Here is a 26,732-nt window from a genome sequence, read left to right on the forward strand (position 1 = left end):
CTGAATGACCGCCGGAGCAGGTGTGCTGATCATACACAAGCGGTGACGCCTTGGTTCACAATCACTCATAGACCAGACCAGACCCGGGAAAAATAGCCAACCCAGAGCGGTGCCAATCAACGTGGGCACGGAAGAACGGATCATCCACCGTTCACTACTCGGTTATGAGCCTGGAGTCATTAAGTCATGCGGAAGTGGGCGTACCAGCAGATAAAACCAGACACGGCGTTCTGCCATAGCCCCAACGCAACTCTGATTGTTCTCTTCCAGTGTTCGAGGTATCGGTCCACCAGAGACTATAGACACAACCCTTCTGATAATCAGACCCTTCTTTTGGTAACATCCTCAGTGGGACATACAGACATCCCACCATGACATCCATGAACAAAGTATTTTCCGGTTACTACAAGCGCAAGGCTCGTCTAGATAACAGCGATAACCGCTTTGCGAAGGGAATTGCCTACGTCCAGGGATCTTTCGTCCCGCTCGCTGACGCACGAGTCCCACTCCTCGACGAGGGTTTCATGCATAGCGACCTCACGTACGATGTGCCATCGGTCTGGGATGGGTCCTTCTTCCGCCTCGATGATCATCTCAGTCGATTGGAAGACAGCTGTCAGAAGATGCGACTGAAGATCCCACTGTCCAGGGACGAGGTGAAGCAGACCCTAGGCAAGATGGTGGCTAAGAGTGGAATCGAAGATGCCTTTGTGGAGCTGATCGTCACCCGTGGCATGAAAGGGGTCCGTGGCAATAAGCCAGAGGATCTCTTCGACAATCATCTCTACCTGATCGTCATGCCGTATGTCTGGGTAATGGAGCCCGCCATGCAACCTACCGGGGGCAGTGCGATCATTGCCCGGACCGTACGGCGCACTCCCGTGGGTGCCTTCGATCCTACCATCAAGAATCTCCAGTGGGGGGACTTGACACGGGGTCTATTCGAAGCGGCTGACCGTGGCGCGGATTACCCATTTCTCTCCGACGGAGATACCAATCTCACAGAAGGATCCGGTTTCAATATCGTGTTGATTAAAGATGGGATTATCTACACGCCCGACCGTGGTGTTCTGGAAGGGATTACACGCAAGAGTGTTTTTGATATCGCCCAGGCCAAGGACATCGAGGTCCGCGTTGAGGTGGTGCCACTCGAACATGCCTATCATGCCGATGAGATATTCATGTGTACAACAGCTGGTGGCATTATGCCTATCACGAAACTCGATGGGAAACCGATCCAGAATGGAAAGGTCGGCCCCCTTACTACAACAATATGGGATGAATACTGGGCGATGCACTATGACCCGAGATATAGCTCCGCTATTGATTACAGGGCCCATGACGGTAACTGATGCTGTCTCATTCGGCTCGTCCCTCCCCTTTCGCCGGATGCGGGTCTTTTAAGTGCGATGGCCAGAGACGAGTCCGCTGGAGTGTGTGACGCATGCTGTTCGACTATGAACGTCTTATTTACCCTCTCTTGATCTTATACTGTGTACTGTTATGCCTCCTCCAGATTGAGGTCCCGACCTGTAGGCTGTGTGTGATGCATACATCAAAGAGAAAGGTTAGTGCGGTAAATAAAAATGAAGGACCTTTTTCAAGCATTCATGTTCAAATCCGGATTGGACCACCCTACATATTGGTTGTTAGAGCTTGCAGTTGCTAACATTCTTTCACATTGCACTACATGTTCTATAACATTCTCCACAGCAGGGTTTAACAGGATAGAAGCCGAAATGGAGTGACAAGTGTTTCTTAATCTGACCATCCAAAATGTCTTATCGGGGACATGAATCCTCAACTGAGTTGCTGAATGAATCAGGGGTTTGTGATCCAGTTCCGTTCGGACCATCTCGTTGTCTCGAGCATGCGGCTTCTCACAAAGTAATTTGGACGTTTTTCGATATGCTAGGCACTCCGTTTGCGTTCATGACAAACAGCATGTAGTATCCAGGAAGAGCAACGCCAGGATCATTGGGGATGTCTGCTGTGTACATGTTGGTCCCGGCATCTTGGAGCACTAGTTCAATGCGACGCTGGTCGGTGTTCACCGTGTGTGTTGTGGTGCCGTAGCGGATCAGGGAGGCATTACTGATCGGGGAATCGGCGGTGATCGTAATTTCACCACCATACCGCAGGCTGGCGGGGGCTACCGTCTCGATCTGAGGACGAGGGGCACGATTTCCATCCGCGTCAAACAAATATGGGGGAGTATAGATCTGGGCATCGTAGTGGTTGGCGGTGCAGTTGGCACACAATCCACCGCCACCGTTAATCACCGTCGCGTCAGGGAGAAGAAGCGACCAGCTGTGGTAAACTCGGATGATATTGTTCGGAAATTGTTCGACGAATGTATCCTGCCCAGGGATGTATCGCTCTGGCGTCAACTGAGCCGTGTCCTCATTGAAGGGCAGGCCATGTGCCTGGCCGCCGGTGATGAAAACACTTCCATCGGGCAAGACAACGGAAGTATGGAACGTCCGCGCGTAGGTCATATCGCCACCTGCTTTCACGGTCACTGGCGGGGTTTCAGGGTCCCCTATCGTGATGAGAGTCGCATTCTTCGTAGCATCCGAATCCTCGTAGTTTGGGGACCCTCCAAATGTGAGGATTCTTCCCCCAGTGGCGTCAAACATGACCGCATTGCCGGACATCTGATCGTAGTCCGTGCTTCGATTGCCTGCATCGGCCACGTTTCCTTCGCCCTGGGCGAAGTACCAGTGCATGGCCTGACTCGGTCCGGCATGGAAGATCGAGAGGTTCTTCCAACCGAAAATCCAACCATGGTTATCTGAGTGATAGGGGCCCAGGTTGTCATGGGTCAACATGGGTTGTGAGCCGGCGTTCGGCAACTCAGTCCAAGTGTCGGCCGTGACATTATACACCTCACTGTTCTTGTTTTGAAGCTGCGGCCCGTTCCACGAACCGCCCAGGACAAACATATTTCCATCGGACAGGATGGTGGAGGCCTGGTAGCCACGTTCGACGTTCATGGGCGCCGCTGCGATCCAGCTGTCACTGAAGGAGTCGTAGATACTCGTCATGGTATCATCATTTCCTCCAGTGACAATAACGCGCCCATTGACATCCATGGAGATCCCAGAACAGAACATATCATGCTCGGTGTTGGAGACTTCCCGCCGCGAGACAACACCCGTCTGCGGATCCCAAGTTGCAGTTTGTGTTAAACCACCAGAGGTGCCCCCATACTGGTTTTTCCGATACGAAGACCAGACCAGCACCTTCCCCGAACTTGGCTCGATGGCCGCCGAGGCAGGGACGAGAGGGAAGTCGATCGTTGGGCCCCAGGCGCCAACTTCATTCGAGGGTTTTCCCTGTGGAGCAGTTGGAATGCTGTTCGCCGACCAGATTTGTAGATCTGCAATACTAGTTGCATTGTCTCCATTGGACGAGGAACGCGCAATGAGCCTGACATATTGGACCGCTTTGGGCTCAAAGACAGCCAACTTCACGGTTGAATCAGGCCACCATGCTCCATGTGCGACTGGATCTCCCCAGGTTACCCCATCAGTGCTTAGGACAACATCATGTGTCGCGATCCAACCATCTTCCACGGCTCTTGGCCAAACGCCGATCCCGCTCACATTTTGTATTGTCCTGAGATTGATCGTGATGCTGTGAGGAAGTGGCTCATTGCTGTCGGTGCCGGAACCGCTGTGCCAGTACGTCGTATTGTCCCCGTCAATCGCATTGATGCATCCATGTCCGACCTGCTCGCTGTCGCATGTTGCTATCCAAGTACTACGGTCGATCCGTGCACTGTTGTAAGGTGGAGACTGATACAAGCCCGTATTCTCTCCTCCAGCGTCGACGGGGGCACCACTACCTTCAATACCCAGAGACAGCCCTTGTGCTACTGCAGATATGAGCGACCCGTGCACGTTGGCTTTCTCCGCTTTGGATAAACCGATGAGCAACAATAGCGATGCCCACTTGAGACCCATTCTTAGCTTCTGCTCCATCGAGTCTTTGCAGGCGGTCTAGGATAAGAGTAAAGATGTTCTCCAAGCCCCCATTGTCCCTGGATGTAGGCTGAATTGAAATATATACTTCATCGGGGTGGGTGGAAACTCGAGCAACCAGTTTAGAGCATCTGTATACAATCAAGCACTAGAATGCCTGGTGTTCAGGAATGAAGGGATTTCCCATGTCCCACACAGCGTGACACATGCCGCATATCCCAACATCCACTGAAAGACAGTGACACTCCCCATAAGGAATGCACGGTCTAGTCCCTGTCACCGCCGTAATATTAAGAGCGGCTGGCGATCGGGATGGCATGTTGACAAAGAAGAATCAAGTCAAAGCCGCCAACACGAAATTCCTTCCATACTGATCGATTTTCTCGCACGCCGTCCCATGATCAACCCCTTCGGAACATTGTCGTGTCAGGGACTCGTAGAATGTTGTGTTCGAGAAAACCTTTATCTAGAGATAGTAGGAAGTGATAATATCTAGGACCCTTATGTGGGCTAGCGAGGCCTAGAGGGATCTGCGTTTGCAAGCGCAGCAATGGAATGACAAGAGAAATGCTGAATTGCGGGATATTGACATATAGACTGAATTTACGGAAATAGAATGCTGTTGGATACAATCAACCCGTTTCAATCTGGCATGTCTCCTTTCAACTACCGATGCAATTCCGTATCTGGGGTAGAACTATGTCGCACTAAAACATATGTTCAAATTCCTGAGACCTCAGATAGGTAGTCACCCCATTCAATCCTCATTCCTGTTGTGCTTTGTAGGCTCGTCGAGTATTTCGCTCCACGGCATCCAAAAAAAGACAAACAATGTCCAAGTAAGGGCATGGACCAGCATTGTTTGTTGTCATCGCCTCGTCGCGTTATGATTTACCAGGAGCTGTACCCAACTGTACCTGGTTAGTAGAGCAGGCCGCGAACTCACTGTCTGCTCGGGACATGGGGAATGTTGGCGATGCCACATAGCGTCTTGCAGTGGTTTCTTGCAAGATGAGCTGACATAAGCTGACCCCATAATTCCATAAATGTTGTACAGAGCTGTAGGGCGAGGTCGGAGTGATGACCTCATTCCCCAAAACATATGACTTTAGTCGGTGGGCATAGGTGGACTGGTTATTAATCCGATATATGGCGTCAATTAATGTTCTGCAAGCGGCATATCCGTTTCTCTGTCCCCGACGCCAGTCCGTGTAGGTAAAGTTGAAACCCTCGTTACACCCAAGCCATTGATCAAGGCTAGCCAGAAGCCAGAGAGGAAAGGGTGTTACTTCACTTGGATACACAGATCCGGTTCTTCTAGACCATCGCGTCAACCGCTCCTTGACTCTGGGCTCAACATTTGGTAGGTTGCCAGAGACCACCAACCAAATCAAAGAAAGATGAGTTTGTCACATAAGGATGCAACCTTAGCCAATTTGGTATCTTTGCCTTACAACCGCTTAAGGTTTCCCATCCAGTTCCGATCAGAGTCATACACGCAATGTCGTGCCGTCAAACCATGGTGTTGCACACCCCAGTATTGCTGGCTGTTCAGTCCGGCATTGCGCGGAACTGGTGTTGACGGTTTTCAGTCAGCGTTCCGATTATGGCCGCTGTTCAAGAAGTTGATTTAAGCTATAAAGGCCGCTGTATGAGGGCTCCGTGTGTGTCGATTATCTGTCGTGCTATTGTATTACCTGCTCGACTACTACACTCTCATTATCAAAATGGCATTTGAAGGAAATCTGGCGAATGGAGTGAATAAGGACAACGTGCAGGGTAACATATGGTGAGTGCTCTAGGGAGCGTTTGGTCTTCGCAAAATAATGTTAACCTCAGATAGGCCGGGTTTGCCCAAGGAGTTTGAGTTGTTCTACTTTTTCAACATTTCGAAGCCGAACAAGTTCCGGCGCCATCTGCGCTACCTGATTCCTCATATAACTACGGCAAATAACGCCCTCAAAGCTCGAGACCAAATTGCGAAACACAAGACTGCAGTGTCTAATGGGCTTACCCACCCCGCAACGATTCCACTGGCCGGGGTAAATATTGGCTTCAGCGCTCATGGCCTGAAGAAGGTAAGCGAGTGGCTATCCCCCCGGGGCCCATCCTGGTGTGAGACATACCGCTAATCTCCGCCTCTAGCTGGTGAGGAACGAAAATGACCGCTTGAAGGCCGGTTCCTTTCTTGGCGGCATGCTTGCCGATCTGCAAGGTGGGACTGCTGGGGGTGAAGGCCGGGATAATCCAGATGACTGGGAGAAACGCTTCAAGGAGAACGACATCGATGGCATAATTCTCGTCACGGGTGATTCCGAGAAAGCCGCTTATGCGAAGCTCTATCAAGTTAAGTCTCACTTTATCGGCTTTTTCTGGTTCAATTCCAGCATTGAAGACCGCTTCACGATCCCTGGATATAAGCGTCCGGGCCAGGAGAGCAATAAGGAACAGTAAGGCTCTCTACTTCCAGTGCAATGCGTTCCGATAAGATTTAACCGCGAGTAGCTTTGGGTACCGTGAACATATCTCCCAGCCCCAGCTTGTCGGGCTGGACCCGTCCCCCACAGGGGATAAAGAACCTCCGCCAGTACCACCGGGGTAGGGACAACTTTCTCTACAAACCGCATCAGAGTGTGAAGGGATACTTACAGAGCACCAGTTATATCATCACCAACACTGACCAAGACCCTTCGCCTCAGCCGGATTGGGCGACGGAAGGTAGCTTCCTGGTCTTCCGCAAGCTGCAACAGTTAGTGCCGGAGTTTAACAAGTAAGTCTCCAATACTTGCCCTATCTTCTTATCAAGAACTCATGGATGCCTAGATGGTTAAATGAAACGGCCCCAAAGCACGACCTAACCGCCGATCAGCTCTCTGCTCGCTTGATGGGCCGGTGGAAAAGTGGTATGTATTTGAGAAATTCATCCCCCCCACCCCCCACATTCCGCGACAAGTTCTAAAGGAAAGTAGGAGCTCCCTTGTGCCACACGCTCTGGAAAGACAATCCCGCTCTGGCGGAAGATAACAATTTTGACTATAAACCAACTAATACCCAAGAGCATTGCCCTTTCGCCGCGCATATACGCAAGGCTAGACCGCGTGGCGATCTGGCAGACAAATTCAGCAGTGCAATCATGCGGCGGGGCATCCCGTATGGCCCGGAGGTTACAAAGGAAGAACAAGAGCAGCAAACAACGAAGGAAGATCGTGGAATGCTGTTTGTTTGCTATCAAAGCAATATTTCAAATGGATTCCGGAGAATCCAAGAGCGTAAGCTATCCACATTGATCCAACTCCTAAACGTTATAATGGAGCACGTCCTCTGACAGCTACATCCAGAGTGGTGCAACAAGAATACCTTCCCCTCGGGCAAAAAGAGGATCACCGGTGATCCAGGACCGGGTGCCGATCCAATCTGTGGTCAGCCTAATGGGCCAGACCCGTTTGTGATGGGATTGTGTGATGGCAATAATAACAACGTCCATGTGGATTTGCATTGCTGTGTGATTCCTAGAGGGGGGGAATACTTCTTCTCCCCTTCCATTACCGCACTGAAGAATATTTCGAACGGCTCAACTTAGCGTTCCCTGTCAGGGAATGCCCAATAACCTTTGTCGCTCTCTTTCAATTAGTAATTAATCTAATATTGCACAATTAAAAGCAGATATTAAGCCTTAAAACAGACTTGCCGGATGCCACAACCACAACATTCATTTCACATACTGCCACTACTTTGTAGACTGGTTTCCCACACCAACATGTGTACACCATGATATGAGTGAGTTTACTGGTTGAGGGTTCATCCAATGACATATGGGGCAATGCCCTCTCAGGTGTCTCAATCTGCGAGTTTCGTATCACTTTAGTATATACTGTTTCAAGTCCACCAAAGCCACCTTATCAGAATTAGGCCGATTACCCGTTACAAGCCTCTGACTCGCTGGTGAAAATGTTCTTCACAAGGGCCATCTTACAAAACATCTAAGCAACTGTCGTGAGGGGGGATAGAACGGTGATAACCTTCACACGTCATGCATATCTGCTGAGCCACAGTATGGCACACTATTATCTGCGCACCAATTCGACTGCTCATAGGGTCAAGAGCTGAAGAGGTCGAGGAGTATGGGTACTCAATCTAAGGTAGACTGCGGAGGGAGATTGTAACAGTGGTTGCCTCAGGTGACAACTACTCCTGATTTGACTGGTATTTGGCCAGGTTAGGTTAGGTTAATGGGGTCAGTCATATCTAACCGCTAGATTATAACTAGATTAATAGAGTTTCTATTTCTAATTACAGTTAAATCAAAAATTAGATAGTTAATCTAAATTGACCATATTTGATATTAAGACCGTTAATCTGTATTAAATATAGTAGATAATAAACTAGATTAACTGTAATTAATCTAGTATTAATTTAACTATTTTAATTATCTCTATTTATAATCATTATGGTGACGATATGGAATACTGGTGACAACCTTTAGGGTGAAAGAATATTAGCTTGTGAATAAAATAAACGGGACCATCCTATACTTGGACGTGCTAGGATGGAAAAAATATCAATGAAGATATGTATTACTGCGCTTTTCCTTTCTGTTCAACTTCGCATGTACCTAATCTAGGGGCGCATAGCAAGGGCCGCGATGGAGATGGATAAGACCATGGAGCCTAATTACCTTATATATGTTATGGTTTTGAGTTACTGGCAGGATGACAGAGAGGATATTATCCCATTGGAGACTATGTTTAAAAGTTAACTCTACTAAATGACAGAAAAGACGGGCCATTAATCTTCACAAGAGAAATATTGCTATTAAAAGCGGATTTTGGAGGTTAATTATATTATACTGAATATAATATTACTTCCCCCGGAGCTGTCGAAAACGGTCTTAAACCAAGTGCCAACTTCCCTCAGGCCCTCTACTATAATAAATGTCCCATGGCTTCCACAGGGATCTGTGGACGCTCTACGATTCCACCGTGCTGCCGCATTATGCCGCTAGACCACTTTCCAGAGAAACAGAATTGCGCTTGGAGTATTGTCTTCCGCACCCAGGATCTATAGACCGACGGACGGCTGGACGAGTTAGTTCCCGTGAGCCCGTGCCTCGGTTGTTATAGATCAGAGGAGTAAACATATCAGAACATACATCATTTTTGCTTCCGCAAATCCGATTGTAAGACTAGAAGTACATCCATTGCCTACTTCCTAAATTGGATAAGACATCTTTAAGATAATGCAAAGGACGCATAGCAGGAAACGGCCAACTATTTTCCATCTATTGGATGTATTGCCGCAATTTTGATCCTTAAGATCTTTCTGTTAAGAGGCTTACTTATATGCTCTATATATTTGTAAATGTGCAGAATAAGATTAAGGAGATATATCGTTTTAATATGTATATAGATTTAGAAAAGTATTATCCCGGGGATCCTCTAGACTCAAGCAGATAATAATATCAACAGATATATAAAACAACTATTTCTGTTAAAAAAGAACCGGAATCTTAAAGTGTGTCTATCCATAGGGGGGTGGACATATTCTAAAAATTTCGTCACATCCCGCCGCCACAGTCAGAGGAAGGAAAACATACCCTGGAATCATTTTGATTCCCTAATCTGAAAGCCTTAAACTATGGGTGACGGAATCGGGCCACTTTTCTGTTTTCCTTGACAGGGAATAGGTGATAAAATCGTTAAAAAATAAATTAGAAGCGCATAACTCGGTTTGCTTCTAATTCCTAGCATCACATTGCCACTACGATGAATGATCATTGGCCATAATATATCACGCCTCTCCCTATTGCAAGGTGGCGGGGAATTCGAAAATCACAGGACTGTAAGGAGAAGCTCAAAATTCGCCTTAATGTAATGCAACAAATCAATTCAACGCGGCTCTCACTACATCACCTAACCGTAAAGGTAAAAGTGATCAAATGCTGAAGGGGATCTGGAGATAGGTGGCCAAACTGGCAAAAACCTCCATTGCAGGGATGAAAGATGGTGCGGTCCGTTTTGAACTTCAAAAAGATTCGACTTTAATAACCGTCGGGATTTTCCGGTCATTGAATGATATTGGTTTCGCTCAATAGAACGCCCCGCCAAGAATGGTGCACACAAATCGGTGTTTAACTGGGCCAACTGCGATCAATGGTTCGGCCCACTTATCTTAAGGCACTAAGCAAGCCTCCTAAATTACATCTTGAATAGCGGAGATAGGCGCACGTGTGTATCGATATAGACATATATACGATACGGCGGCTACCCCGGCTGCCCCGCAGGAACCTGCCGCCAATCGGCTGAAAGGGCTGACAGATGCGAGTGAATTAATGATAATAATAATGATAATAATAAGACTCGGTGAATGACTACTGGGGAATCGTACCACTTGATCTCCCACGAGAAGGGCACGGGAAGAAGCAGTACTACAGGATCGAGCCTGAGACGGACAAGACGTGGTCGAAGTCAGATATCGACAAGACGTTGGGTTTCTCGCACGTCGAGAAGATTACGGAGACTGGGAGCACAAGGTTAAGGATGCCAAGGAGGCTGGTAAGCTGGCTGTGCTTTGTTTTGAAGAATTGGGAGTTAACCATTCACGACAGCTGCCAAGGTTAGCACCGATAATGGTAACAAGTGGGAAGGGCAAAGTGAACGACTGCCATACTTATGTCGAGGCTTTCGAGAAGGGGTTGAAATAGAGTCGATGGAAATGGACGGGCGTCAATGGTGCGATATATATCGAGGGGATCGATATTTCATGTTAGACATCATTTTCAAGGGCTCGTTAATTGGCTGATAGTAGCTGGCTAGATTTGCAAGAATCTATTTTCCAGAGTTCACAGCACTGGTATCGAAAATAAGAGGTTTTTTGGGGGTATATATAGAGATTCCTGAATGCAATTTTGAGGTCTATTCTTCATTGCTTATTGAAATATAAAAGTTTAAAACTCGCAGATTTCTCGGGCAAAAATTGATCAATTCAAGAGGTTATTGAACACATAGTCGACTAAATGGTTGATTATATGTTTGAATATAGTCAAGCATAATAGGTTAGGTGGAGCTAGACCATGGGATGCACTGCAGCCCGCCATCAGATGTTACTGCATCTCTAACAAAGCATCTTTTGAATCGTATTGTTCATTTATACAGCACCAGATAAATATAGATCAGATGCATAGAGACTACGATGATGAATTACACTTTGTTCATCATGATATTATGATTATTTAGTATAGTAAATAGCGGTCAGCCATTCAGGATTCGATCTCATGCCTTAATCCAGGATAGTGACCAATTGTAATGACAGGCTCGGTTTACGGAAGTTCTCATTACTCCAGACGATCTCATTACATAACCACACAGAGCTAATTCTTGTGGAGACTATTCTGAACCATTTAAAGTCTAAGCCATGTACAACAAGTGTGTGGCTGGCTGGAGCTCAACCGGCCTGTACTAATAGTGCCGTTTTCGTGCAGGAGCTGAATATGCAAAGGGGAGAACCATGCTCTCCGCCGCGTCCATTCCCCACAGTCGATGGAGTATGATGGTGTGAAGAAGATATTAGATCCAAATAGAACTTGGATAGTTCAAGGGTATTAATAGCTAGACAATAATATCTCGTTCGAGTTGGGCCTATATGTAGGGAACTATTGAGTGAATGTCTACTTGTCCAGTAAATTCGAGAATGTCAGACTAGCTAATTGCCACTCATTTAAAGTGGACCAGATGTGGAGACTGCAGTGTGACGATGCAACGTGACATTGAATGACATCTTGAAGATATATCCATGACGAACTCAACCGTTGAATCTGTTCATGCCAAGAATTCAGCCCCGTTTTCCTTGTTGTGATGTACACCCGCCAAAACAGGCTATAAAAAGGCAGGTGTTTAACAGGAATGTCCATCCATAACATGAGATCCGTGCAGAATCCAGAATGTTGACTCTAATTGGACTCCTTGGCCTAGTTGGCACTGCTGCTGCCACCACCACCCCGACCGTCACCGTCTCGTCAGGTCCGGTTGTTGGAACCATCTCTCCTCCCAATGTACCCTCTGGGGATCCATATGCCAATGTCTGGTTGGGAATCCCTTATGCAAAGCCTCCTGTAGACGAACTGCGTTGGAGACCCCCGGAGGAGCCAGGGTCATGGAAAGAACCACTTCTAGCACAGAAGCTGCCGAATGCCTGCCATCAGCAATTTAGTGGCCCAAAACCAGGCCGCGACTTCCTCGAAGGTCTTATTAACAGTCCTCCGCTAGAGGAAAACGAGGATTGTTTATATCTGAATGTATACGCGCCTGCGGATGCGTCTTCTCAGAACAAAAAGGCGGTTATGTTCTACATTCATGGTGTACGTTGGCCTCGGCCTGGAGGCTATTCACTGTTGAGAGCAGTCTATTGATGCACACAAGGGAAACCTTCAAACTGGCTCGGCCTCTGCTGCCAACTACAATGGCACCTCTCTGGCTGTCAATCATGATATCATCCTGGTGACCATCAACTATCGGACCAACAGTATGTAACATACCTCGCTATTATTCCAGAAAACATAATACTTATGACAACAGTCTTTGGTTTCATTGAGGCTTCTTCACTTGACAAGGAGGATCGAAATCCCGGATTTGTTGACCAGCGACTTGCCCTCAACTGGACGTATGATAACATCGAGCAGTTTGGCGGTGATCGCAACAAGATCACCATTTTCGGGGAGTCTGCCGGTGGCTATTCGATCAAGCAACTGCTGGCAAACCCCCCGGGCCCTCCTGGGCAACCTCCCTTCCGAGCTGCGATTATGCAGTCGCAGCAGGCAATGTTTCTCGGGAAAGCGCTGAGAAATGATTATATGGTAGTCCGAGAACGGCTCGGGTGTCATACACTCGAGTGCATGAGAGGCAAATCAGCAGCAGATATCATGGAGTTGGCCAATAACGGCACGTATCTGGGCACACCCCTATTTTTTGCTCCAACCAGCGGGTCTGGCAATTCACTCAATGACGTCCGTCCCACCCTCAGAAAAGGAAGATTTGCCGATGTTCCTGTCATGTACGGCACGAATAAAAACGAGGGCAGCATTTTTGCCCATGTTCGAAGACTCAATACGGCGAAGGAAGCTGAAAAAAGGGCTCTACCCCCTCAGCAGGTGTTGGTAGATGACGTTCAGTCTTCGGATGCCGAAACCAACATGCTTCCGCTATGTTCAAAATTGTCCACGAGATGGTGTTTCTTAAACTGGAGCAAGTGCGTATAATATGTCCCATTGCAATTCAGCAGGATAACTAAGCTGATGAGAAATACCAGGTGGATGACCGGAGTTCCATTTACTTGCCCGACGTCAGAACTAGCCAGGTTTACCGCAAAGCACCACCGCAAGGTGTGGCGGTACAGGTACTCGCCAGAGTTCGACAACCTGACACCCTACGACGATGCAGGCGCATACCATGGCGCGGAACTGCCCCAGGTTTTTGGAACCTACAACGCTACAACTGCTACCAAGGACCAGATTGCGCTGAGTGCCTTCATGCAGAAGACGTGGACTGATTTCGCCAAGGACCCAGAAAATGGTCCTGGTTGGCCCTCGCTCAATGAAGACTCGAAATTGGCCGATTTTGGGAATGATGAGAATCCTCAAGGCATTACTTTGATCGAAGCAAAAGACGCGGATGAGAATTGTGGCGCCTGGTTCCAAGAATCAAAAGCTTATGGTCTTGCCTGGTGATTTCTAACGTCATGAAGGGTGTTATATCGACTAGAACGTTGAAATATAAGGGGCAAATTCTTGGTAGATATTGGCAACCTAACTACTTGAAATTACTTTTATTCTTCTACTACTCGATGCATCAAGCACTTACATTTATATATATTTAATCTACTACTAGTACCTACTGTAACCGGCGCTACTCCTAGTCCCGACCGGACCCTTGGGGAGGCGGCCAGATTAAGTCCATGGCCGATTTGCCCGATAATGATTTCCGCCGCTTCCTTCCCAAGTGCTCGGAGGAAAACTTTCCCACGATCTTGGAGCTGGTGCAGGGACTGAATGATGTGGCCAATGTGTATAATAGTACTTCTATCCAGATCGCGATTGTGTGGTTGCTCGCACAGGGGCCCGATATTATTCCATCCCAGGGACAAGGGCCATTGCTCGTATGGATGAGAATTCTGCGTCGGCGCAGATTCAAGTATCGGACGAGGATGTGAGCACTATTCGGGAGTTGATCAAGCGAACAGATGTTCCTGGCACTCGGTACCCTGCAGTGTAAGTTCTTCTTCATCTCCACTCCCTTCTTTCTAGTTGGTGAGTGAGCGTTAGCCTGTCGCACAGGATGATGGGCCATGTTGTTGCCCATACCCCGGCCCTGTAAATGGCAAATATATATGTCAAAGCGATTTAAAAACATAGGTTGGCCAGACCCGAGGTACAAGTTTGGCCTATGTTGACTACAGCTTAAGAACGTTACGAATTGCTGCTAGCAAGAAAGCCAATATCATCTATTGATACTTGATATAGGCTGCAAATATTATTTAATATTCTTTTATCGATTGTTGCATTCACTTGTTAGGGCTTTTGGGTAGTGGTGACGGTTTTCGGAACGTATGCAAAGAAAGTTATAACGTAGTAAGTAGCTATAATTTAGGTGCCACAGGGAGTGTATAACTACTGAAATAGATAAGTAGAAACATAAAGATTTTGCATAACTTCCTCGTTTTATTTCTTTACAATAGATCCCCAAGTACCTGCTCGGGATCCTCCATCACCGCAGAAAGAAGTCCAGTAAACATCTTACTAGCCTTCGAAACCATTTCCTCCTGTACTCTGCCATCCCAATACGTCAAGGTGGATTGTAAATTGTCCTCAGATTCGTCAATCTCAAACACAATATCGAACTATAGCAATAAGTCAACTTCAACATAATACACATTGTCACATGGTAAATACTTACGTCCATCCCATCAGACCACTCCACGGGTTCGAACCGCAGCGACCTAGTTTCCTTAGTATCAATAGCATGTCTGCGGTGGTTGACGAGAGTGCTGAAAACTCGGCTTGGTATTCGTGCGTTTAGTGTTTCTAGCCCTTGGGATTGGTGAGTGAGAGCCTGGCCGTAGTCTTCCTGGATGATGTCGAGGACCTTTGTCATTTTTGTAGTCTCGTCGATGTTCAGTCGCTGGATGAGCATATTTAGGTAGAATCCAGTAGACCCGGTGGCTTCGATGCCTGGTGCGCTTCGTGTGGACACGAGATAGCCGAAGGATATATCTGTTAGATTGGTTAGGCGCTGCAGGAGTGCGGCCCAGAGAGATTTAAAGAAGATTGCTATGGTGATGTCATGTGCGGTGCAGAATTGAGTGATCTTTTGCATGTGGTCGAGCTGGATGCTGGTGGAGTGAAGGTTGCCGCGATGGATGGGACTATCGTGCGAGTACAGAAGGCATGGGGATATGTCCTTTAGGTACTCTGTCCAGAACGTCTTGTCCGATACTCTAGAGGAAGAATGGAGGCTGGCAATATATTTGCTAAACGGAACCGGTGTGCTATCAGGCGTATTTCCTCCATAAATCTGTGACCACTCGTCCACGAAGATGGAAGAAGAAACAGCATCGTCTAGTGCGTGATGCTGCTCCATCATCAAGAATACCCTATCCGCATCGGTCTCGAAGATGGTCAGTCGATATGGCACATGCAGACTAGACAAGGGGGTATCTTTCTGTTTAGCAATTGCAGTTTGAAGGTCTGCAGCAGTGCATCGGACGGTTGAGATATTGTCGCTGAATGGCTTCTTTAGCATGACTTGATACGCACACTGTTGAACAGTCATCAGAAGCGATCGGTATGTTGAATGACGCATGACGAATGACATCCACGCCTCTCGAAGCCTGGCTGTGTCCACAGACCTCGATGTATCCTCTGCGATCAGCTCCCACACCGTGTGTGGTTGGTAGTAGCCGTTCTCCCTCGAACCAGTCAGCCACATTACCTGTTGTAGTGGCGTACAGGGAACGATCTCTTCGATCTCCTCTGCATTGACAACGCCCAGAGCTGGTAGTTTGCCACTGACTAACGCGTCCCAGGCGGCAGATGTATCAATCTTTCCTTCGTTGTGCAAAATACCATCCTTGCCTTGGGCCAGTATAGCTTTTTCTGCAATCTTTGCGATAAATTTCTTCTGGAAAATATCGGCCACAGTGAGAAGAAGACCTTGCGAACGACACTTCGCGGAGACCTGCATAGCTGCGATGGAATCACCGCCGATTCGGAAGAAATTATCGCGCATCTTCAGGCTGTCGATGTTTACATTTAGAACGTTGGCAACCGCTTCACAAACAATATTTGCAGTTTCATTCACCGAAGCCTGGCGGATGTCGCCAGAGTTTTCAACCTCTGCAGACGCGTCACCAACGGAGATGCAATCACGAGGCAGCCCTGAACCCACGACCAGCGGTTCTTTGAGGCCCGTTTGTGAATTTCCTACTTGGATCTGACCAATGGTAAGGGATGGATCTGACCAGACCTGACGAACCACCTGCTCGAACTCCGAGAAGAACGTGGTGAGCTGGTCGTGCGTGATGGTTTGCGGGTCGTAGTTGGCTAACACGGTAAACCCATCATTCCGCGGTTCCAGCATGCAACTCATGGCGAGGGCAAAGCCGCCAAACGCAGCATGACCGGAATAGCCATCCTGGTATAGAGTGAAAGGCTCTGGAGCCTCGGATTCAACGGTTGGCCAGACATTCAAGTATGTCTGGAACTGACAGGCCCGAGCGGCATCCGGGCTTACCTTGCGGATGTTTTGAAGACCAAAATGCTCAAACGGAAGTACGCGGATGGAGTTTGCTTGAATCACTGACATGACGTCTTCGACTGTTTCAGATGACCGCAGTTGAATTCGCATGGGATATGTGCCTAAGGTTGGACCAGTGACTGTGTTGATCCCAGGTAGGGAAGCGCTACGCCCTGATGTCGTGAGTCCAACGACAACATCAGTGGATCCACTATATCGTGACAGCGCAATCGCCATGGCAAGACGGATCAACGGCGTTAACGTATGTTCGGTGCCCTTGTCGGTGAGATTCAGGATAGGGTATGTGAGCGATTCTTCTGCCTGGGGAGCGTAATGTGCTGAGGGAAGGGGCGGGAAACTGGCAGCACGGGGGTCGAGGTTGGCGAATTCGGTTTGCCAATACTGTTGTGTTTCGTCGTTACGCCTGTCGAGAACATACTCGATGAACGAGCTAAAAGGTCGCTCGTGGAGGGTCTGCCCTCTGTATGCAGCTGTGGTCTGCTCCAAGAGCTGCCGGACGGTCCATCCATCGCAGAGAGAATGGTGCAATGTCAGAACCCACACGCGAGTTTGGTCGGAAGTCGTGGTAGCCGCAACGCGGACGAGCTGTTCGCCCATATCGACCTGGCGCTGAATATCTTCGGCGATATACTCCTCCATGTCGTCCGGCTTGTCCCATGTCACATGATCGTCGCGGATGACTGCCTGGTATAGCCGAGAGCCAGCCTGGAAGAAACGGGTCCGCAGAATAGTGTTGGCTTCAGTTGTCTGTCTCCAAGCCTGCTGCAGCTGCTCATCTGTCATCTCAGGCGGAATTGTATAGAGAAAGTGGCATATATAAGTACCGGGTTTCGCGAGGGACAGAAACATCATTCCTTCCTGCAAAGCGGTGCAGGGATAGATGTCCTCAATATCGTCACCGGAGACACGGCACTGTCCTATGGCCTCCTGCTTAATGCCATCACTATTTCCCAGCCCCAGGTTTTGGATAAGGGAAAGAGGCTGATATTGCTTGTCCGTCTGCTGGGACCTTTGCATCTTCAATGCCATATCACAAAGCTTTGGAGACGCAAAGATATCCGCGACGGTCATCACCCAACCCTGCTCCATCGCCAACCCAGCAAGTCTCATCGCGGTGATTGAATCTCCTCCTAAAGTAAATAGAGTGTCTTCCACGCCGACTGCCTCGGGTTTCAGACCAAGTAAACGAGCCACAAATCCATGGATGACTTTCTCGTGCTCGGTTGACGGAGGCTTCTTGTCATGCTTTGCGGCCGTATATTTCTTCAGATCATCCAGAGATAGAGAAGCCGTGTACTCTTTCAACCGTTTTCGGTCTATTTTCCCGGACGCAGTCGTGGGCATTTGGGCCAGCTGCACAAACAAACTTGGGACCATATACCCTGGCAACTGAGTACGTAGATGTGCCTCTGCCTGAGCAACACTGCACCGGAACACGTCGTCGGGGATATGGAAAAGCTCATTTGGATCTGTCGTCCCAACAGACTCCCGAAGGATGAAGGCAACAAGAACGGCTGTGTTACTGTTGAATTTCACCACGTCCACCACCAAACCGGGGATGTCAAAGCATTGATTCAAGCAATATTCAATTTCTCCAAGTTCGATTCTCTGGCCACGCAACTTCACTTGCATATCCTTTCGGCCTAGAAATCGAATCGATCCATCTGGTGCATATTGCACCAAGTCGCCTGTTCTGTACACGCGATTTTGCGGTGAAGAGGGTGAAAATTCGCGCAGGAATTCCGGGTTCTCAATGAAAACAGCCTCTGTCTTCTGGGGATCGTTCAGATATCCCCGTCCTACGATCGGCCCTCCGACTAACAGCTCGCCAACGGCACCGATAGGTACCAGACGGTTGTGGTCGTTGCTATCGGCAACCCAGCATACAGCCCCAGTGCCGAATCCGATATTCAACGGGTCTGAGTCCAGGGTGATGTGAGGCTGGATGGTAGTAAGAACACAACATTCAGCCGGTCCATAGATATTGAGTAACCGGACATGATTTCCCCAGATGTCTATCACTGCTCGCGATAATGCCTCCCCTCCGACAACAATTGTCTGCAAAGTCGGCATATCTTCAGGACGGAGAGAACGGAGGAAGGATGGGGTAAAGTCTGCATAGTTAATATGGAATTTGTTAATGACACTGACAATGTCATTCATCCGATCTTCGGCCGAGGGGATACAAATTGTGCCCCCAGCGAGCAGGGTCGCTAGATGATCGGTGACGCTCACATCAAATGAGTATGATGCGAATTGCAGGGCTCTAGTTTCCTTATTCATCTCGGCGGTTTTAATGTAAGCCAGCGCACTCGAGCAGAATGCCCCATGCTCGATGACAACTCCTTTGGGCTGGCCTGTTGATCCAGAGGTATACACGACGTAGAGTATATTTGATGGTGTGACATCGGACCCGGTGTAGCTGGGAGCCAGAGTTGCAAGGCTATTGTCATCAGTGTTGAGCACACTAACCTTGCCTGTCAGCTCCCTTGCTCGGGATACCAACTCTGGAAGGCAGACGACAAATGATGCTCTAGTGCTCTCGCAGATCGTCTGTAATCGCGCCAGCGGCGTGCCAGGATCCAACAAGGCAAATGCAGCGCCAGCTTTGATGACACCTAGAATAGCCACCGGGGTCCATTTACACTTCTCAAAATACAGTGGAATAATCATGTCCGGCTTTATAGTACCCTCTTCCAACAGTTGCGCAGCGAAGCCATTTGACAGGACTTCGAGCTCGCCGTAGGACAGCTCGCCATCCCAGGAACAGACAGCAGTAGCATCTGGTTGAGATCGCGACAACCCGGAAATTAAGTCGTGAACACATCGTTGGATATTCTCAGGCGCTCTTTGACTATTCCACATCTGCAACTGGGCTTGATCCTCCGGACATAAGCCCTCAATATCCCCGACGCGCGCATTATCCCTGCGATTGACCCATTTCATGATATGGGAATGCTGCTGAAGCAGCCATTTCATCTGAGCATCGTGCACGATATTGTGATCATATACAGCCTGCACACTGACTGAATTCCCTGCCGGCTCTACAACGAGAGTGATCGGGTATGTCCCGAACGTGGCATGATTCTCTAGATTCTGGTCGTGCGTGACTTCGGCGAAGAGCGAGTAATCATCCCGTCGTTTCGGTTGCAAGACAATCAGACTCTGAAACTTACAGGCCGCAGCGGCTTCTGGGGATAGCATGCGCATCTGACTGAGGCCGAATTGCTCATGCGGAACCATTTCCGCTCGACGGGCATGGAGTTGGTTCCAGCAGTCGGAAACCGGTTGGCTATCGACCACGAGGACCTGGAAGGGGAACGTGGCGATCGTCGGGCCGCTCATCAATTCCACACCGGGCATTGTAGCGCGTCGCCCAGTGTCCGTCACCCCGAATACCACCTCTTCGGACGCCGTATGGCGGCAGATGAGAATTGCCCAGGCCATGGTGACAGTCGTCGATAGACCGTCAAAGGTCATGAATTCGTCAAACTCGGTCGTCTGGATGAGAGACTTAGTCGCTGCCGGTGTATACGACTCGGCTGGCAGAGCCGGGAATGAAGTCGGATTCATACGCGAGAGCTCATTGCGCCAGAACTGGGCGGCTGTCTCGTTGGAAGCATCCATGCAGTAGGAGCTAAACCGGGAGAAGAACTGATCTGGTGCTCGTTGCTCCGCATATGCAGCTTCAATATGCTTGAGGATCAGAGCCAGCGACCAGTCGTCATACAAGGCGTGGTGCAAAGTGATGACAAAATAGGCTGGGCTTGTAGGCTCCTCGCGCTGGATGAAGCCAGCCCGTACCAACGGTGCTCCTAATGGTGTCTCTTTTGCGCAGTCATCGACGAGATACTGCTGGAGATCGCTACTTCTTTGACACTCAATTCCCTGACGGAGAACCACCTGCATCGCCCCCTGAGAGCCAAGCTGCAAGACTCTCGTACGGAGAATCGGATGCGCTCTTACGGTGGCATCCCATGCCGCGTGGAACCTATTGAAAGTGATGCCATCTTTCAGGCGATACACATATCGAGCGACGTACGTGCGTGGGTTCTTGACAGAGAGCGCTACCAGAGCTTCTTGCACGATTGTGCAAGGATAAACATCCTCAACATCATCTTCGGTAGTTCCGCATAATCGGCTAACTATTAGGATAATATCTTTTGACCCAGTACTCTTTGGTAGTAGAGAGAACGGAGGAACGGCGGGTTGTTGAGGAGCCAGGATACCATTTTGTGTTTTCTGATTGAGGTGATCTGGCGTTGGATCTGGGGTTTCGTAATCCACCGTCATGGTTCTGAGACCCAGGAGTACGCCGAAATGAATTACTCTCAGACTTTCGTGAGGAAGAATGGATTATAAGGCGATGTTAAATTTTAAAGAGATTTAATGCTTGCCAGTAGCTACTAGTACTCTCCCTGCAGGTAGAAACCTTCAGCTGAGGTGACTCTCACCATATACGCCAAGTGGGCCGACAGAGAGATATCACCACTGATTAGGGGAAAAAAAAAAAGAAAAAGCGATCTGCATTCAGCTGCTCGATCCCATGTCCGCGAGTTCGTAAAATCGCGTAATAGAGACTAGTTCATTTCAAAAGGTGACGGCCGTCTTGATTCTTTACTCTTCCTCGGATATTCAAAGTCGATTCTAAAATGTAGCTTTGCCGTCGTAGGCAGTCTTCATATTTTACCTCCTGCTAATAGCCATTTTTGATCTACATTCCATCACACAACAGACGGATGGACAACCTTTTCGTTCACACTGCCCAGAGTAGGCCGGATCTCTGGAAGTTCCTCGAAGATCCAAATCATCCACTGAATGCTGCCTGGCCGCTCTTCCTCGACCAGGACATATACTTCCAACACTACTGCAGCCAGCTCAACGAGGTCAAAGCATTTGCTTGCTTTCAGTATATCATTGTCAAAGTTGATGACTACGGAGAAGAGCATATTATCGCCTGCGGACGTTCTGTTCCCTTCTACTGGCCGGAACTAGCCAAAATCGGGGGCAAAATGGGCCTCGCCCAACACCCAAAAGTGCTGCATACCCTCCCAGATGAAGGTTACGATGCCATCCTCTCCCGAGTGTTCGAACAACACTTCGCCCGAGAAGGCCTTGTCCAAGCCCTAGACAGGCCAACCCCATTCAACGATCCCGCCGCAGCTAGAATAGAACAGCCCAATGCACTGTCCGCTATTTCCATCACCGTTTCTCCGGAATACCGCTCTCGGGGCTTAGCAGAAGCTCTTATCCTGGCTATGAAAGAAGCTGCCATCGAGCGCAACTTTGACGCTATGGTAGTACCGCTACGGCCAACACGGAAATCAGAGTTCCCAATAACCAATATGACAGATTATGTCTTATGGCGGGCGACAACATCAGGAAACCACACTTCTGGCATAACAGTTCGAAAACCAGACCCCAGCCTCCCATTTGATCCTTGGCTGCGGAAACATATTCGGTTGGGGGCCAAGGTGATCAAGGTGGCGCGGAGAAGTATGCGTGTAGAGGGCAGTGTGGAGGAGTGGCAGCAGTGGACGGGGGTCAATATCCCGCAGGCTGCACGACAACAGGGTGGGTCTCTCAAACTGGAAGCAGAATCGGGCAAGGTATATGTCGAAGTTGCGTTTCCAAGAGGCCTGGTACCCTTGCGGTATTATGTGGATGAACAGCGCTGTGTCTACATCGAGCCGAATGTCTGGCTCCATCATGCGCTACCGAGCTTCAATATACCCATCCCGCTGGATTCATCTATCATATAACTCGAAAGCTTTCCTTTAGACATACACATGTCTGCTTTTCTGTCACCTTAATTGAGATGGGGAATATAGTATAGCATAGTTTACTGAAGAATCATGGCCTAATCTGATTTCTTTCCACAGAGTTGGTCCTCCCATCCTCTCAGCTGATGGATTTCTGACCGCCCCTTTTCCGTGCTTTAATTCAGCTCTGGGATTTCAAGACATGCCGAAGGGCAAGGTACAATGCCAAAGATAAGCACAATGATTGGCTCATTAGATGTGAAAATTAGCTAATAGAATCTATAATAAAAGAGTCGCAGTTCAGCTGCTGTGGGGCGGGATCGTAGATTTCTTTTAGGATCAGCACAAGTAGTTAGAGAACTCAGTTTAAGTTGAAAGTTCGACCGAACCGGGACTCAAGGCAACCTGACCTTTCCTAATTCAGACAGTATATCTATTTACTAGCGTTTATTAGAATTATTCAAATGGTAAATATTTCTAGCTTTTACAGGTGTTTTAAAAAATCTCATTGCTAAGCAAATTTTGATTGGAGCAGAGATCAGCACAGAATCTAGAACCATAGAACTTCCTTGATGGATCCACTGACCTGACTATTATAACCCCCCGAATAGGAAAGGTCAGGTTAACTCAGCTGCCGAGTCAAAAGTTAAACCTTTCAGCTGCTGCGACTTCATAGTTATTTATTTAGGGTAGCGATCTGCGTACACGGCCCACAGGTTTGATTGCACCCCGTTCACACGGGATGGGCCAACTTTCGTTTACGACCTTGATTGTGCAGCGGAGCGTAAGCGAAGCATAGAAGCATCCTATATAGGTATATACATACGATAGGCTTTTTTCTCAGTGTCTGAGTTGTTATTAGATTGGTCGAGAATCCAAGCCGGACATCATTTCGGCAATCTAGTCTAGTGTAAAAAGGATCTAAACAGAATCAAATGATATTCAGGTCATGCGATTCCTTCGCTGCGGACGCCTTGCAGTCTGTTCTCGGCTTCCTTTAGAATGCAGGATAGAGCATTCCACGTCCGGCGGTACGCAAAGACGACAGTCACGATCAACTCCGGAAGGAACGTTCAACCAAGACGCGAACGGCAAGTGAGCCAGCCAATGGATTCAGGATTTTCAAATTCGTGCCTACTTCTAGGTTCGACGTGTATAGGGGTCTACGACGGGACCCAAATACAGAAATAGGAAAGGAAAAGAAACAGATCAATCGATCACTTGCAGATCCAAGATTACTAAACCGATCAAGAAAAGAAGGCACGCACGGACGGGTGGGGACGCAGGTCGCAGGGCGGGCCAATGGGCGGGCGAGTAAATCCAGCGAGGGGCTCCGAGTACCGACGGAGTATACTTAGATGGATCTATTGAACTTTGTGCCCCAGATTATCCGAAGAGCATCAATAAACTGCCGATCTGAATCTTGGAGTGATTGGAAACTTTTTACTTATCCCTGAAGCACTCCCGTCAAGGTTATAAAGGATCTGCTATTTCTTTCTTTTCTTTTCTTTTTAGCCATACCATCTCTCTTTTCTCTTACCACCCTTTCGGCAACACTCCTGATATTATTCTTCAGTATACCTCTCTCTATTGAAAAGCAGTGTTTTACCTCCCTATAGCGAATATGAAGATCCAGACGCTAGTTTCACTTGGCGCTGTAGGCCTTGCCTTCGCTAACCCAATTCACAACCTTGAGGAACGCGATGGCAGTCTCCGCAAGTGTATTAAAACTCTTATGATGGAAGAAGTCAGCAAGAAGTGTTTGTCTGATACTACATGCGGCGAGCTGCAAAAATTTATACCATGTATGACCGAAGCAATCAACTCCGATCCTACATCTTTGCCGTTTGGCCAGCTCCCCGCAGAACCGTTGAAGCAATTTTATAGTTGTGTAAGTAACACCAAGGTGGGTACATAAAGCTCATCTGACTAATTTCTGTATGCAGACCGAGAAGATACGGGGATCTTTGGGACTTACGCAGGTGGACCAGCTGCTAGAAATGCTTGTCGAGGTTGGGAATGATGTTTCGGAGCGCTGTTTTGGGGAGGAGGGTTCAAAATTTTATGGAAGGGACTAATTCTTAATGGTTCCTGGTTCTTGCCTGGGAAGGAATGGCAGATGAAGGATATACTGTAGCTAATATTCGATTAAAAGTATACTATTATCTGGCTTTGGTCTATGGCCCTTGGAGAGGGCTTTCTTTAAAGAAAAAGAAAGAAAAAAAAGAAAGAAAGAAAGAAAAGAAAAGAACAGAGGCATATTAACCCACTCGTTCACCGATTATGTTTAGATTTATTGAAGGGGCTCTGATAGTTCCACTCACGATCTGTAAGCGAGCCAGTCTCCACAGGGATCATTACCCTGGTATCTTCATCGCTCTCCAATGGCCATGGGTTGGTAAACTGTCTATTTGACACCTTCTGTTATTCAAGTATATTGTAAATGCAGGTTTATCTGATTGTATAATATATATTATCAACGTCAGGGCCTCTATATAGATTACTTAGCATCCACACGTTTTCAGCTAATAACAGCTTCGCATAATTCCGTGGTATCGCTTTTCGAACAGGAATATAACTTTGTGTCGGCCAGAATGACAAAACCGGAGCACGATAACTGGTGTATAAGTTATATTACACTGTATTGTTGAACATTTGACTATGCCAAATTTTACCCAGGAGGCGTTGCAGCATACATGGCAACGGGGTCGAGATATCCATTGAGCAGAACAGTCCGACAAGTCAAGCTAATGCAGGAGCGGTGGTGTAAACAGGTCTGGTTACAATAGGGTCAATTGAGAAACAGGTAGCTGATTGGCTGAGAGCTGACTGTTACGGACCCCGGACTAGTGCGGCACCAACAGATAATATACTGGCTACGGTAATATTAAGAGCGGTAAATATTATCAGCGGTAGAATATTATCCAGGCAATAATATTCCGGCACGTAAATATTATAGGACAAGAAATATTATGACTACAATAATATTGATAGATTCAATATTAGACAAGCTATAATAATAAGATCTCTCGGTGTTAATATAGTAATACCGGAGGATATATATCAATCTGGTAACTATAGATATACTCTTTGTATAGTATATCTAACCTGGATAAAAGAAAATACCCACAAATATCACGTGATATAGTATATAGAAGAATATATAGAGAAGATATATAGTATATAGTATACAGTATATATCAGGATATACAGTATAGTATTTTTACCAAGGGTATATAAGGATATTTATTTATATACTTAGTTTAGTTCTTTGTAATTAATTTTAATTATTACTATAGAGTTATTGTTACTAATATAACTGCTAGTCTCAATTTGTTTATACTCTTTAAATAACTAGATATATATATTTAGTTAGCCTGGTCTTCTATTCTTAGACTATATAGTATATTGTACTTTTATCGCTACTATTTAGATTATCTTAGATCATTCGCTAGTTGTTAGTGGATTCTAGTAACTAGATAAATTATATATTACAGACCCCGGACTAGTACAGTACTAACAGATAATATACTGGCTACAGTAATATTAAGAGCAGTAAATATTACTATCAATAGAATATTATCCAAGCAGCAATATTCCGGTATATAAATATTAGAAAACAAGAAATATTATAACTATAATAATATTAAGAAACTTAATATTAGACAAACTATAATAATAAGACTTCTCGATATTAATACAGTAATACCGAAGAATATATATGTTACGGACCCCGGACTAGTACAGCACCAACAGATAATATACTAGCTATATGTTACATCTGGGTATCTGTCCAAGGACTCTGCAACCAGTTAGCGATCTTGGTTAGAGATAACTTACTCGGTTGACTAGAATCTACTAGTAACCAATAATAACAAGTGACCCAAAGTAGTTCGGATAGTAATAACAATATTATAATTAATAGTCTGAGATAGAAAAGCTAGATTAATTGAGTATATATACTCAATTGTTAGATAGTATAAATAAATTAAGTTAATATAAATTTTAAATATAGCTATTAAGTAACTGAGTAGATTGATTATAAAGAACTAAACTAAATATATAAATAAATATCTTTATATATCTTTAATATAGATACTATACTGTCTACTCTAATATATACTATATATTATATACTATATATCTTTCTGTATATTTTTCTATATATTATATTATATACT

The 26,732-nt window shown here is 47.1% G+C and overlaps 7 protein-coding genes across 7 annotated transcripts; 5 read left to right on the forward strand and 2 right to left on the reverse strand.

Moving 5' to 3' along the window:
• Positions 1-371: 371 nt before the first annotated feature.
• On the forward strand, positions 372-1,352 carry ABOM_011044 (aminotransferase class IV; the record flags this gene model as incomplete). The annotated part of the gene is made up of 1 exon (XM_022538172.1): positions 372-1,352. One exon carries the CDS (start codon positions 372-374, stop codon positions 1,350-1,352), a length of 981 nt encoding a protein of 326 aa, XP_022384446.1.
• Positions 1,353-1,880: 528 nt separating this feature from the next.
• On the reverse strand, positions 1,881-3,968 carry ABOM_011045 (putative galactose oxidase; the record flags this gene model as incomplete). The annotated part of the gene is made up of 1 exon (XM_022538173.1): positions 1,881-3,968. One exon carries the CDS (start codon positions 3,966-3,968, stop codon positions 1,881-1,883), a length of 2,088 nt encoding a protein of 695 aa, XP_022384445.1.
• Positions 3,969-5,713: 1,745 nt separating this feature from the next.
• ABOM_011046 (Dyp-type peroxidase) lies at positions 5,714-7,566 on the forward strand (the record flags this gene model as incomplete). Its single annotated transcript, XM_022538174.1, has 8 exons — positions 5,714-5,775; positions 5,830-6,064; positions 6,132-6,436; positions 6,492-6,584; positions 6,646-6,756; positions 6,810-6,889; positions 6,956-7,255; positions 7,325-7,566. 8 exons carry the CDS (start codon positions 5,714-5,716, stop codon positions 7,564-7,566), a joined length of 1,428 nt encoding a protein of 475 aa, XP_022384450.1.
• A 4,356-nt stretch (positions 7,567-11,922) lies between these two features.
• On the forward strand, positions 11,923-13,704 carry ABOM_011047 (uncharacterized protein; the record flags this gene model as incomplete). The annotated part of the gene is made up of 4 exons (XM_022538175.1): positions 11,923-12,339; positions 12,401-12,503; positions 12,557-13,226; positions 13,287-13,704. The coding sequence occupies 4 exons, from the start codon at positions 11,923-11,925 to the stop codon at positions 13,702-13,704; spliced, it is 1,608 nt and encodes a 535-aa protein (XP_022384447.1).
• A 998-nt stretch (positions 13,705-14,702) lies between these two features.
• ABOM_011048 (uncharacterized protein) lies at positions 14,703-21,082 on the reverse strand (the record flags this gene model as incomplete). Its single annotated transcript, XM_022538176.1, has 2 exons — positions 14,703-14,873; positions 14,930-21,082. 2 exons carry the CDS (start codon positions 21,080-21,082, stop codon positions 14,703-14,705), a joined length of 6,324 nt encoding a protein of 2,107 aa, XP_022384453.1.
• A 446-nt stretch (positions 21,083-21,528) lies between these two features.
• On the forward strand, positions 21,529-22,551 carry ABOM_011049 (GNAT family N-acetyltransferase; the record flags this gene model as incomplete). Its single annotated transcript, XM_022538177.1, has 1 exon — positions 21,529-22,551. One exon carries the CDS (start codon positions 21,529-21,531, stop codon positions 22,549-22,551), a length of 1,023 nt encoding a protein of 340 aa, XP_022384452.1.
• A 1,624-nt stretch (positions 22,552-24,175) lies between these two features.
• On the forward strand, positions 24,176-24,629 carry ABOM_011050 (uncharacterized protein; the record flags this gene model as incomplete). Its single annotated transcript, XM_022538178.1, has 2 exons — positions 24,176-24,442; positions 24,498-24,629. The coding sequence occupies 2 exons, from the start codon at positions 24,176-24,178 to the stop codon at positions 24,627-24,629; spliced, it is 399 nt and encodes a 132-aa protein (XP_022384434.1).
• Between the last annotated feature and the right edge of the window lie 2,103 nt (positions 24,630-26,732).

Source organism: Aspergillus bombycis, assembly GCF_001792695.1.
Source record: "Aspergillus bombycis strain NRRL26010 chromosome Unknown contig00133, whole genome shotgun sequence".
Lineage (NCBI taxonomy): Eukaryota > Fungi > Ascomycota > Eurotiomycetes > Eurotiales > Aspergillaceae > Aspergillus > Aspergillus bombycis.